Source organism: Bubalus bubalis, chromosome 21 (genome assembly GCF_019923935.1).
Source record: "Bubalus bubalis isolate 160015118507 breed Murrah chromosome 21, NDDB_SH_1, whole genome shotgun sequence".
In the NCBI taxonomy this organism is placed as follows: domain Eukaryota; kingdom Metazoa; phylum Chordata; class Mammalia; order Artiodactyla; family Bovidae; genus Bubalus; species Bubalus bubalis.
Window position 1 is genome coordinate 50,367,688 of NC_059177.1, and position 14,281 is coordinate 50,381,968.

The 14,281-nt window shown below is 47.9% G+C and overlaps 1 protein-coding gene across 4 annotated transcripts in view; it reads left to right on the top strand.

Moving 5' to 3' along the window:
- Positions 1 to 13,598, top strand: part of IP6K1 (inositol hexakisphosphate kinase 1) — a 37,615-nt gene extending 24,017 nt beyond the window's left edge. For 3 of the 4 annotated variants that reach the window (XM_025272891.3, XM_044934398.2, XM_044934399.2), the window contains exons 3-7: positions 5,167 to 5,377; positions 7,118 to 7,299; positions 9,439 to 9,614; positions 10,001 to 10,063; positions 10,160 to 13,598. In XM_025272891.3, coding sequence (XP_025128676.1) covers positions 5,167 to 5,377; positions 7,118 to 7,299; positions 9,439 to 9,614; positions 10,001 to 10,063; positions 10,160 to 10,693 — 1,166 coding nt within the window. In that variant the 3' untranslated portion in view covers positions 10,694 to 13,598. The remainder of the gene's footprint in view (positions 1 to 5,166; positions 5,378 to 7,117; positions 7,300 to 9,438; positions 9,615 to 10,000; positions 10,064 to 10,159) is intronic. The other variant, XM_025272892.3, reaches the window with a different exon arrangement.
- Positions 13,599 to 14,281: the final 683 nt, after the last annotated feature.

The window sequence follows — 14,281 nt, forward strand, 5'->3', positions numbered from 1 at the left end:
GTAGGAAGAGGTATTTTTCAGCTAGAAGGAGGAAGCCCCTGAGTTCTGCTCCATAAATTCAGCTTTCACAAAGAGCCCCTGGCTTGTTGGGAGTGAACTGACTGTGCAGAAACTGTGCTGTGGTCTGCGCTCCAGCAGACAGGAGGCTGCAGTGTGGTGCAGCACGAGGAACGGGTGAGACCTATGAAAACCTGGCCCTTTACACCCTGCCCTTAAGTCCCTTACGTGAATTTTAGTACCTGGTTTTAAAGGGTTTAGATTTCAAGAATGCTGCTATTTCATAACTGTTGTAGACTGAAATCAAAGGCTTTATTTAGGTTGGCTGTCTAGTATTAATGAATAAAAGCATCATTAAAAGATACATAACCATATCATGGTTTATAATTACCAAAGCAAGGAAAGGAGCTTTGGTGTAATACTATGAGCTAACCTGTACACTGTATTCAGATTTGGCCGTTTTCTCACTTATGTCATTTCTCAGGTCCTGGATTTCACGTTGTATTTGGTCCTCCTTGGCCTCCTCCAGTCTGGGACAGTTTCTCACTCTTTCTTGGTCTTTCATGACCTTGATGCTTTTGAAGAGCACTAGTAGTTATTTTGTAGATTGTCCCTAAATTTGGATTTGTTTTCTCTTTCTAATGATTAGATTGAGGTTCTGTATTTTGGGCAGTAGAAACGATCCAGTGTCCTCTTCAGTTCATGTCAGGGGGCCCATCTCTTGTTACTGGTGATTTAACTTTGATTGCTTTAAGATGGTGTCTGCCTGGCTTTTGCACTGTAAAATTATGACTTTTCTTGTTGTAATTAAGGAGTTTCATGTGGAGAGATACCTTGGGACTCTCTGGATATCCTGCTTCGGAGCATACTAGTTTTCCAATTGATCAGTGGTTCTTTCCTGTGATAATTACTAAATTGCGGAGTGAGGGACAGGGAGGCCTGGCATGCTGCAGTCCATGGGGTAGCAAAGAGTCAGACATGACTTAGCGACTGAACAACAACAAAATTGCATGCCTAATGATGACATCTCTTTTCATCTTTTCTTCTATACTTAGCAGTTAAAATACATTACAGTTCTGTAAGGGAGAATTGTCCCTCCTCACCCATTTATCTATCAGTGTGGACGTATGTATTTTATTCCTCAAATTATTCTAGATTTGGACACTGGGACTCCTTAACATTAGCTCTTGTGTACTTTTGACATAGACCCCTCATCATTTTTGGCTGTTCATTACTTTCAGTTACCACGAGATATTCCAGGCTCATCTTGTATTTTTTCTGCCCTGATTCAGGAACCAGACTTTGTAACAAGCTTTTCTTCCTTGTATTGTATGAATGATGGTTAGAAAAAACAAGATCTTGGTGCTGGATGTTCTGATTGTCACTGGAGTGGCTTTGCTTTTAGGCCCTTTCAACACAGAGGTTTAGAAAATGCATATATTAATTCTAACCCACAATCACATACACATTTCTTTATTGCCAGAAGCACAGGTGTTTTTAAAACTCAGCTAAGGAAAAATGCCAATAATATTCTATATTTTGGCAGTAGGTTTGAAGAGGGATTTTTGTTTATTTAATATGACCAGCTGTAGTCATCAAGTGTTACTGCTTGTAGTGCTAAATGCCTTGTATCGTTTTTCAGAACCTTGCCTCATTCATTTATCTAGTATTTACTGAGCATCTACTGGATGCCAGCCCCTGTGCTCATTAGTGTAGAAGATGAAAAAGACCCATATCTTCATGGAGCTTACATGCTAATGTGAGAAAGAATAAACAAATTATAGACAAAACAATTATAGGTTGTGTTAAGTACTTTGAGTTAAATAAGTAATCTGTAATTGACAGTAATAAAGCTTCCAAACCAGAGCCCTTGATATAGGATGATTGGGGAAGGAGTGTCTGGGGAGACTCAAAGGACTGGAGAATGAGGAGCAGCTGTGGGCAAAGGACAATGGAAAGAACACTCCAAGCTTCCAAGGATAAGCAAAAACCCTGAGGTAAAAAACAACAACGGACAAAACTTCAGTGCTCTAAGAAACTACTCTAGCTCTTTTTTGCCAATTAAGAGTTAAGAAACAGCCCTATTCGTAAGTGGTCAAAGGACTTGAATAAACATTTCTCCAGAGAAGACAAGCAGATGACCAACAAACATACGGAAAGACAATCAACATCACTAGTCATTAGGGAAATGCAAATTGAAACCACAGGAGAGACTTCTCTCACCCAGTGAATGGCTGTTAAAAGGGAGAAGAGAAGTGTGGCAAAGATAAGGAGAAATAGGAACACTGCTGGTAAGAATGTCAAATAGAATAGCCACTGTAGGAAACAGTTTGACAGTGCTTCAAAAACATTAAAACACAGAAATTGCCAGCAATTCCATGCCTAGATATATACCCCAAAGAATCGAAAACAGGGACTCAAACAGATACATGTAAAGTAATACTCACTGAAGCATTATTCATAATAGTCAAAATGTGGAAGCAACCCAAGCGTCCATCAACAGATGAACTGGTAAACCAAATACATTAACGTAACAGATAAATGGCATGCATTTACAGTGGAATAGTATTCAGCCATAAAAACAAATGAAGTTCTGACACATGCTACAATGTGGATGAACATTGAAAACATTATGCTAAGTGAAAGAAAGAAGCCAAACCCCAAAGGATAAACATCACCTGATTTCCACAGTGATTCAGTATACATATATGCCTGTTCTTTTTAATATTCTTTTCCAGTATGATTTATCACAGGATACTGAATACAGTTCCCTGTGCTGTACTAGGACCTCGTTGTTTATTATGCATATATAATACTTTGCATCTGCACATCCCAGGTTCTCAGTCTGTTCCTGTCCCCCCACCCCCGCAAGTCTCTTCTCTGTATGTGAGTTTGTTTCTGTTTCACAGGACACATGAGTTCATCTGTGTCATGTTTGAGATTCCACATATAAGTGACACCATATGGCATTTGTCTTTGTGTGTCTTACTTCACTCAGTATGACAATCTCTAGGTCCATCCACGTTGCTGCAAATAGCATTAGTTCATTCTTTCTTATGGCCGAGTAGTATTCTATTGTATATACATACCACGTCTTTATCCAGTAATCTTTTGATGACCATTAAGATTGTTTTCATGTCTTGGCTATTGTGAACAGTGCTGTTATGAACTTAGGAGTGCATGTATCTTTTCAGATTACTGTTTTGTCCAGATACATGCCCAGGGGTGGGATTGCTGTTATCATATGGCAGCTCTAGGTTTTAAGGAACCTCCATACTGTTCTTCATAGTGGCTGTACCAATTTACATTTCCAGCGACAGTGTGGAAGGGTTCCCTTTCCTTCATACCCTCTCCAGCATATATGATTTGTAGATTTTTTTTTCATGATTGGCCATGAGTCACATGTGAGGTAGTATCTCCTTGTAATTTTGATTTGCATTTCTCTAATAATTAGCCATGTGGAGTATCTTTTCATGTATCTGTTGACCATCTGTTTCAAGTATCTATTCTTGATACAATAACAAAACTCGCAGCAAACTAGGGATGGAAAGAAAGTTCCTCAAACCTGATAGAAGGCATCTATGAAAAACCTACAGCTAGCTTCATACTCAGCAATAATACAATCACTTTAGCCCCTAAGATCAAGGTACGAGATAAGAATGTCTGTGCTCTCCATTTCTAGTTAACATTTAACTTGAAGGTTCTGGCCAGTACAGGTAAGCAGGAAGATAATAAAAGGCATTCAGATTGGGAAGGAAGAAGTAAAGCTGTCTTTATTTGCAGACAACATAGAATTCTGTCTTCAGCTAAACTATCCATCACTTGTTGGAGTAGGGTTCCCACAAAGAACTCAGAAAATTGACATCCTGAACCCTCTTTTGTTAGGAAGTTACTTGAAGATGTATCCCACTCAGATTAGGAGGAAGCCAAGGGAACGGGGGGAAAGGAGAGGATCGTAGAAGGAACAGCTCTGACTCTGGTCAGCTCCAGCGTGGGAGCTCCGTGGCAGGCCTGGAGAACACTCCACATCAGAGCACGAGGGGGAGCCCAGGAAACAAAGAATATTGTAGACTGGGGGCATTCAGGCTTGAACAGAATTGAAGCTCTGCAAAAGACAAAGGGAAGAAGTTATGAAGGCGGAAGCCTGTAGGAGAGGCAAGTTACCTATGTAAGGAAGCCAGGGTACAGTTGTGAAGCCCACTGAAGTGAGGTGTGCATTTAAGCAATGTGAGAAAAGAAGAATCCATTACACGTTGATGTTTCAAGGGTTTTTTCCCTCCTAAAAGAGACCAGGGTTTAAGAGCAGTGTCCTCCTGGAGAAGGAAATGGGCCAAAGAAAAGGATGTTCTTGGTCTGGCATACTGACATATTCTTAAAGGCTTGTCACCGATTGTCAGATCATAATGCTGATTTTGCACACCAAGAGTGTAAAACGAGACATGTAGCTGATAGTAGGTTGGACTATGGAAATCAGATGAAGGGCAGCCTGGACCTTTTTAACAACCAAAGAAACTCATTGAGTTAGATTTCTAGGTGCTGTGTTTCAGCTCCTTTGGTAATGATCCAGAAGAAACCAAGGACAAGCTGTTTGATAAAAATGGACACAACAAACTTGCATGAGTACTGTGTGGAAAATAGCTGTTTCCACTTTGGAATGCTGGTGCTTTGCTGAGGCCGAAGTTCTGCCTGGTGAGCCTAGACTAGCCTGATCCTCAGTGCAGAGACATGTTTTTGAGGGCTGTCTTGGAGGAGTCTTGATGTCTCTCTTGATGACACTGTCAGGCAGAAGGAAACCGGATCTAGAAGACAGAGGAGATGACAGCAGTGTAGGGCTCAGTAAGTGGAGGTTAGATTATGTTGGTGTGGATGTGTCAGTGGGAAGATGCAGTTCTTCTGAATGGTACAGCAGGCAATAGTTGAAAGCAAGAGAGATAAGAGGATGGGAAGTAAAAATGAATTGATCCAAAATCAAAGGTGAATGGTGGACTAAGGATGAGGAATGAGTGGTGAGGTATGTTCTGGAAAGATGCCCGCCACTCATTGTCCCTACAGTGGCTTCAGGGCAGGTGATGACTGTGTGTGGAGGGCCAGCAAGGGCCAGCAATCTGTGCTGAATGGACCCAGCCTCGGTGGACATTTGTTGACTGGCTGCCTCTTTTTCCCCAATAGGAGTGGTATCCGTCTGTTTCGAGGGGGACAGTGACGGTTACATCAACTTGGTGGCCTACCCGTACGTGGAAAGTGAGACCGTGGAGCCGGATGACACACCGGAGCGGGAGCAGCCTCGGCGCAAGCACTCCCGCCGGAGCCTGCACCGGTCGGGCAGTGGCAGTGACCACAAGGAGGAGAAAGCCAGCCTGCCCCTCGAAACCTCGGAGAGGTAAGGGGGTGGTGAGCAGGGCGGGCAGTTCACGTCTGGTGCTATGAGCACAGATACTCAGCGTATCTCTAGTGTCCTGATGCGTCACGGGGAAGCAGGGCTCAAGGTGGAGGGACAATGGCTGATGTTCACAGGTTCACCCCATCGTGCCACCTGCCGCCCGCGTGTTCCATCGCTCCAGTGAAACCCGCTTCTGAGTTTGGCTGTACTGGTCGAGAGAGAGAATGGAGTTCTCTCAGCTCTTTGGAAGCAAGAACACGCTGTTGTTTTCCTCCAGCTTTGTTATGTCTTGCTTCCCAAGGCAGAGGTGGATGCACTGGCCCGACCGCAGAGCCCAGAGGCAGTGAGTGCAGCCAGGCCCATGCTCTAAGGGTTTTGGAGTCAGATCTCTGAGACTCTGATATCACCATTAACCCTTGCCCTGCATCTAAAATTCAGTGTATTGAATTGGAATTTGAATTTTCTTACAGATCAGGAAAAATAATTATTTATCTTGATATATCATGCAAAAAATGTGAACCCCCACAAGCGTGGCCACAGTCCAAAGGATAGACAGTGAAAGTTTTGTTGAGGTTATGGAGAAACGGGAATCCTCCTGAGTTGCTGATGGGAATGTAAAATAGTGCTGGCATTCTGGAAGACAATTTAGGCAGTTTTTCAAAAAGTTAAATGCAGCAACTGCAGTCCTAGGTATATGCCCAAGAGAACTGAAGGAAAATAGTCATGTGTAAACTGTGTATGCAAATATTTATAGCAGCGTTATTCCTAATAGCCCCAAACTGGAAACAGCCTGAATGTCTATCAGTTGATGAGTGGATGAATTAAATGTGGTATTGGATATCACTCAGCAGCGAGAAGGAATGGAATACTGACACAGGCTACACTATGAATGAACCTTGAAAACATATGTCAAGTGGAAGAAGCCAGTCACAGAAAACCACATATTGTATGGTTCCATTTACTTAAAATGTTCAGAATCGGTAAATCCACATCTTTTCTGTCCAAGAGACAGAAAGTAGGTCAGTGAATGCCAGGGGTTGAGGGGGCAGGGTTGATGAGAAGTTGCTACTGCTAATGGTGACAAGATTTGTTGTGAGCGTGATGAAAATTTATAAAAATTAGATAGTGGTGATGTTTTCTAACCTTGTGACTCTACTTGAAAAAAAAACAAACTACTGAATTGTAAAAATAAATAAATAAAACTAATGTAAACAAAAAATAATGTGAGCTTTTTGAACCAAAGTGAAATCAAAATTATATGATTAAATTACTTTGTACATACTTAATCTCACTCAAAAATAAGTTTCAGTGAGGGAATCCATGGCAGTCCAATGATTATGACTTGGCACATTCATTGTCGAGGGCCTGAGTTCGAGCCCCGGGAAATGAAGATCTTGCAAGCTGTGCAGCATGGCCAAAAAAAAAAAAAAAAAAAAATCAGTAACTAGACTGCTCTGTGGCTTGACTTAGAATTAGGGCATTTCTTAGACGTGGCCACACACAGTTTCTCGCTCATCAGATCAGATCAGTTTAGCAGCGCTGGCTGCACGCTCTCGCCCCTTACTACTTACACCATTTACCCACTCGAAGGGGCCCATGCTCCTGGGGCCATGTGTCTCCCTTCAGAAAGATCTGTGGATGCACGTTAGACTTGATCCAGGCTCCCCAACCCTATGTAGTGAGACCCCAGAGGATGACTCATCTGAGCCCCTTAGCAATGTATATGTTCTTCCTTCTTAGCCCCCAAGAGGCAAAGAGTCCAAAGGTGGAGCTACACAGCCACTCGGACGTCCCTTTCCAGATGCTAGATGGCAACAGTGGCCTGAGTTCTGAGAAGATCAGCCACAACCCCTGGAGCCTGCGCTGCCACAAGCAGCAGCTGAGCCGCATGCGCTCCGAGTCCAAGGACCGAAAGCTCTACAGTATCCTTGTCACTGCTCCTCCAGCAGCGCTGCTACTTGGGACCATGGCTTCTATGGCAGGGCGCCTCCCGGTACCATGGTCAGCACCCGCTCTGTTCCGGGGCTCGTCTTTTGTTCTTATCTCCCTTTACCATAGGCTCTTCTTCATATTTTCGTCATTCTTTTCCCCCCTGCCTTTTGGGCCTGGTAAGACTGAAGCTTAAACTTAGCAGTCTAGAAAAGTGCTATCCAGTAGAACTCTGTGACGATGGAAGAACCCGTGCTAAAATCTGTGCTAGCCATTAGCCATACTGTTACTGAAATGTGGCTGCTGTGACCGAGTTACTCAATTTTTAATTTATTTAATTAAAATCTGCATTTAAGTCAGCAGGTATGGATAGTGGCTACCATATTTATCAGTGCATGTCTAGAATCAGGGGTGTGTATGTGTGTATCCGCATATGAACACATGTACCCATGTGTATTTCTCCCCTCCCAGCAGATATTTTTTAAAAAAATGCGTTTTAGTGTTTTTTCTAAAGATAAACAATATACCAATGTAAAATAGTTTTAAGATAGCAGAGGTAAAAAAAGTATTATGAAATGAGAACTCTTAAAATGGGTTAGTGTTTTGAAACAGTGGACAATAAATAACTAAGACTTACTGAGAAACTGAGGGGAAGTGTGCTGAGCACTTCATATGTACTTACTCAGTTTTCCTGTCTTTTGAGGGAGGAACTGTTCTGACTCCCATTTATAGATGAGTGTGTGGAAGCACGGGGGGATGTATTATGCCCAGAGCCAGTGAGTGGAAAGGCAGGGTCCTACGCCCCAGGCATCGTGAGATACCACTGCAGCCTTCTTCGAGTTTTATTCTTGCTTGTTTATAAATCATAGCAGGCAATGAGGCTAGTTAAAAGCCTCATGTAATGAATTTCACATTACTCTTTAAAGGGTTAGAGGATATGAAAATGTTCATCATCAGAGTGATGCTGAGGGTCTTACCCTCTAAGACCAGGTGATTGCTCCATAGTTCAAAATGTGGAACTGAGGGCTTGTCTGTGAGCCTCGATGATGACTATTGGCAGACCTGTGACAAGCCAGTACCTTTATCTAAGATCATTGCAGACAGGAGATGTAGATGAAGTCCTGGATGTAAACAGAAGATCCTGGAAGTACTAAGGGATAAGTTTAACTATATGGCTTGAAGTTTAGTCAGAAAATGGCAAGAGTGAAATTTAAATCCAGATTTTTCTAAAGATTCCTGTTTGGGAATGTTAAATCTGAGTCATTTTTGCAGTAGAGCTACAAAGGAAGTTTCTTACTTTTTAGGACTGAATGAGGCACTGGATTGAGCAGGGTCTTGGTTTATTGATGGTGCTAGAGATGTATGTGAAACTCCCAAATTTTCTTTGGTTTACTTCTGTATGCCTGCAAGACAGAGCTAAAGAATAAAATTAAAATGATGACATCAAAAAATGTGGCAAATACATACGATTAAAATTTATTCATAAAAGGCATGAAATTTTGTCACATGCTACAGTATGGATGAACCTCGAAACCAATTTGCTAAGTGAAGTAGCCAGATATAAAGGGGAAAATATTCTATGACTCTGCTGATATGAAGTACCTAGGACGGGCACATTCATAGCAACAAAAAGTAGAATAGTGGTTTCCAGGGGATGAGGGGCGGGGGAGGAATAAGAGTTATTGTTTCAATATTATCTATTGGGAAGGGAGAAATACACATGTGTACATGTGTTCGCGTGTGCGTACACACACACACACACACACACACACACACACTCCCGAACAGTTTCTAATTTCTGTTTGGGAAGATGAAAAGGTTTTGGAGATTGGATGGTGGTGATAGTTGGCATACTTAAAGATGGTTAACCTGGTAAATGGTGTATGTGTTTTCCCATAATAAAAATGTTTTCAAAGAAATAATAAGCCAGTTGTGTGACACCCACATTTGAGAGTCTGTGAGGTGAACACACGTTACATTAGAAGGGAGTGCTTTCTTTTTTTTTTTTTTTAAGTATATGTGCTGCCGAAGCGAGCACAGGGAGTGCTTTCTTTTGGAGTAAAACTGGATTGTCCTTTGCTGGCTGGGACTGCTGGCGAGTATGGTCGTTATTCCCCTTGACCGCGGCCCAGAGTTCCTCCTGCTTGAGAACGTGGTGCACCACTTCAAGTACCCCTGCGTGCTGGACCTGAAGATGGGCACCCGGCAGCATGGCGATGACGCATCCGCTGAGAAGGCTGCGCGGCAAATGCGGAAGTGCGAGCAGAGTACGTCGGCGACGCTGGGCGTCAGGGTCTGTGGCATGCAGGTGAGTCGGCCGTGGCGAGAGCCTAGGTGCTTGCGTGTTCGGGGTTGTGTGTGTGTGCCTGCTTGCTGTCCATGCCAGGGGTCCCCTCGGCCCACAGTGGGCCAGAGTCTCCTCTGGGAGGATGAGTCCCCTGGGGTGGGGGGCGCTGAGTGCCTGTTTGCAGATTTGTTCCCTGAGCCCTCTCGTCCTTAACCGGGGACCCTGGACTGGGCTCGAGTGCAGAACCACTGTGAGCCTGTTGCCTTGACATTGGGGCAACTAAGACTCACGTCTGTCAGCACGATCGATATTCCTAGTTTGAGTCCAGCTCGTCTCCCGGAGATCCCCACAGGTAATGGCGGAACACCTGCAGGCCTGGTCTCCACACTCTCCTGCCTTTACCACAGGAAAGCTCAGGGCAAACTTGGCCTGCTCACTCCAGCTGTGCAGGGTGGAGCAGAAAAGCACAGGTTGGTCAGAAGTACTTTCCAGACCGCGCCTGCCCAGGGCCCCGTGAGGTCTAAAGACCTCCCTGGTACTCACCCGCCTGTCTCCTGGGGTTTTAGGTGTACCAGCTGGACACGGGGCATTACCTCTGCAGGAACAAGTACTATGGCCGTGGGCTCTCCATCGAAGGCTTCCGCAACGCCCTCTATCAGTACCTGCACAACGGCCTGGACCTGCGGCGTGACCTTTTTGAGCCCATCCTGAGCAAACTGCGGGGCCTGAAGGCCGTGCTGGAGCGGCAGGCCTCCTACCGCTTCTACTCCAGCTCCCTGCTTGTCATCTATGACGGCAAGGAGTGCCGGTCTGAGTCCTACCTGGACCGCAGGTCCGAAATGCGTCTGAAGCACCTGGACACCAGCCTCCCAGAGGTGGCCCCGCCCTGTAGCCCTAGCACCAGCCTCAGCAGCACCAGCCCGGAGGCGGGCCCCTTCTCTCCGCCCAAGGTGGACGTCCGCATGATCGACTTTGCACACAGCACGTTCAAGGGCTTCCGAGATGACCCCACAGTGCACGACGGACCCGACCGAGGCTATGTGTTCGGCCTGGAGAACCTCATCAGCATCATGGAACAGATGCGGGACGAGAACCAGTAGGCCCAGCTCGGGGCCCCCCGGACCCCCTTCCTCTCTACCCGCAGGCAGGGACCATTGCTCTCAACTCGCCGTGAGGACACACAGACTTGCTTTTAAAGGGTTATATTTCTCTTTGGTGTAAACTAAAAGAAATGTTTTTAGCTGTAGCCTGGAATCCATATATATAAAGTGACGGAGGGCAGAACACGTCCTCTCAGCCAGGCTGCCTAGCTCGACGGCTCTGACTGCTGTGTCCAGGTGGACTTAGGAAGGAAGAGGTGCCCCTGGTGGGCCTGGCAGCGGGGACAGGTTGCCCTTGGACTTTGGTTTCTCTTGCCCAGGTCTTTGGGGGCTGTGACTGCAGGGTCCTGCTAGTAGCAGGGTGAAGCCCTGGGTTGGCGCAGGGCCCTTCCATGTTCATTCACCCCTGGTTCCTCAGTCACAGAGGGTTGGGTGCCCATCTCTTGGGGGACTTTGTAACCTGTGCTGTGGGTATTACCCATCTCTCTGACAGGTGTTCCCAGGGCACCAAGGGGCCAACTGTACAGAGCTGGACCCTTCCTGGTTCTGACCTTGGCATGAGGCTAGATTCATGAAGCTGTGCTGAAGCCACCTATGGCAGAGGGCAGGCTCTGGGATCCCCAGGCACTGTTTGGCACTTGAACCTACTCCTGCCTGCACACCCCAGCCAGCCTTTCTCACCAAGATCCCTTGCCTAAGGAGGCCATCCCCTCTTGCCCCACTGGAGGGGGCCCTGCTCTGTGTGCTGAGGAGAGTCAGCCTCCCAGCAGGCTTTGGGGCCTCTGATGGCTCTGACCCAGACAGTATTTGCAGCCCCTGGGCTGTGGATAGGAATCTGCTTCCTCTGGCTTTTTGGGCAGCTCTGCTGCCTCGGAGAGACTGCTCCTTCCAGGGCTCAAAGGCTGTGGTCCGCTCAGGGTCTCACCTCTCCCCAGGCCAAGCTCAAGGCAGCAGCCCACTGTGAGGAGCTCCAGGCTTGTGAGGGAGAACTTTAGGCTTGTTTGCTTTTGAGGACATTGGGCGCTGGGTGCAGATGCCCAGACTCTGCTAACGAGAGTTTTGTCTTACCAGTACTGGGGTCCATCCGTCTGTCCATTCATCCATGTGCCAGCCCCTGTGATCTTTTTCCCTGGGGTATAGCCTTGTTCAGTAGTGAGTATTGATTTCCCTCATGCTTCCCTCAGCAGAAGATCCTCTTCCCCATTTCTGAGGTGAGTTTTTGCCCCTGTGCCCTTCCTCAGCAGGTGCTACCTTTTAAAAGTGGTAGCAGAATGAGTCAGAGGAGGTGTTTCCCTGCTGGCCCAGCACCGTCTCTGTGGGCCTGCAGCGTGGCCCCCTCAGCACTCAGCACCGACGGTACCACAGCGAAGACCTCAGGGGGGTGACCCCTTCCTTGGCGATGGTTTCGGTGATTTTGCTGCCAGCCTGTAACGGCACAGAGACCTGCCACCTCTAGTAGGTGTGGCCAGGAGCTCCCCTAGCTGTTGCCGAGGTTAGTGGCCTCCCCTCTGAGTCCAGGGCCACTGTCATTGTCACTGCTAGCATGTCCCTGTTACGGCATTAATGGTAAGCCTGCCAGCCTGAGTCTGAGAGAGGCCTCGGTAACTGATGGACTACTTTCCTGCTCCTTAGAGATGCGGCCTCACACAGCTTAAATGGGCTCCACGATGGGATCCCATCTCTCTCGGCCCTCTGACCCTGGTGCCATTGGGTGGGCAGGTTCCCATTCCTGGGGGCCAGGAGGAGCAGCTTGTCTGTTTCTGGTCAGTAAAGAGCATCTTCTCTCATGTACTATTCTGTGGCTTCAGCCATGGGGGCAGTAGCTCTTCCTTAGCGTGGCTGGTTATTTCCTGGCAAGGCCGAGGCTAAACCAAAGGGTCTGGGCCCACTCGGGACCCACTTGATGGCACGTCCCTAGTGTGGGGATGTGCCGTGCTTCCTGAAGTAGTGTATTGTGGGATTTGCTGCCCCATTCTGCTCTTCATTGTGAGAGAGGTTACACCCACTTATATTCAGTATTTTCCTGGCACTAAAACAGCAGGGCTGGTATTTGCTGCTGCTTTCCCAGGGCAGGGTCCCTTCTTTTCGGCACTTTTGAACATTTGCAAGACACAGCCCTGTTATCTAACGGGTGGCAGGCATGTGTGTCTGCACTCGCTCTTTGCCACTATTTTGCCCTGCTCCGTGCCAGAGAGCCCTGTCCCTGCCAGGCCCTGCCTTCCCAGCCCCAACTTGGGACCAAAGTGCAAGACGGGATCACGGGTTGGGGTGTCCAAGTGACCCCTCTGTATAGTGCTTCCGTGGGCCAAGTCGACACCAGCCCCCTAGCGGGGTGGGATGGGCGGTGCTTAAAGAGGAAGGGGACCAGTGTAGCAACTTGCCAGGGACCCCACCCCTCCCTCACATCCGGGCCTGTGCAGTGGGCGTGGGGATTCTCCTAAGGGGCCAAAGGCCTGGGCTTGTTCGGTATCCTCTGCTCCCTTGCTCTTATCTGGTCACATGCACACTCCTAGATGCAGATTGCTTTGAACTTTAAAACTGTTCAATTTGGTTTCGTTTGTACCGATTTAAAAAATGTTTTAATGGGGAAAATTTGGGGGAGAACCATGGGTAGGGCCTGGTTCCTTTGCTTCTCGGGGAACTCCAGGGCCTTGTCCGGAGGACCGCTCTCTGCTCCACTTTCCTGGAAGCTGCCTAAGCCTGTCCACGCCGTCCAAGCCCTGCGCCCGGATATGACACGTGGCTCCGGTCACGTCCGGGCGCGGTTGCGTTTTCTCGGGAACTTGCGTGCAGGGGAGGGAGTGGTCAGGCCTCGCGCCGAGTCCACCCTTTCTGTACACCTAGCGCTGCCCGCCCCGCTTGTGTCTGAGGTCGTGTATGTCAAAATAAATCCGCTAGAAACTGACGCGTGTCCGTGTCTTGGAGAAAATCCGCGTACTCCGGGAGTCTTGCCTGATCAGGCCCAGCCTGATCAGACACGCCCCGCTTGTGTCTGAGGTCGTGTATGTCAAAATAAATCCGCTAGAAACTGACGCGTGTCCGTGTCTTGGGAGAAAATCCGCGTACTCCGGGAGTCTTGCCTGATCAGACCCGGCCCTGCCCCTTTTTTCCGGTCAGGCGGGGTGGTGCCGGAATCTGCCGGGGCGCGGCGCAAAGGAAGCCTCGCCCTTGGCGCCAGCTCCTCTTTTGGATCCGCCAATGGCTAGCTGACCCGCAGGTCCGGGTCCCGGTTCCCATGGCAGCCCGGCGCGCTCGGCTCTCATTGGCTGCGTCTGTAGGAGCCTCGCGTCCCGGCGCGCCTACGTGGACGGCGTGCCACGTATACCACAGCTGATTGGTCTGCCCGAGCATCACGTCACTTCCCGCCCGCCGCCAGCCGGAGGTAGGAGCCCGAAGCTCTCTTGTCCGGCGTAGCGTTCCCGTTTGCTGTGGCCGCCGAGCTAACGTTATCGCGGACTGGGCGGACAGGGCAGAGTCACAGTTGATCAGTCTGGCTAGTGAAGGGCACGGCGGCGGGAGTGTGCGGCAGGGTTCCGCTAGGCGGGCCGTGGACACCTCGGAGCCTCGGACTCACTCTTCGGCCGCCCA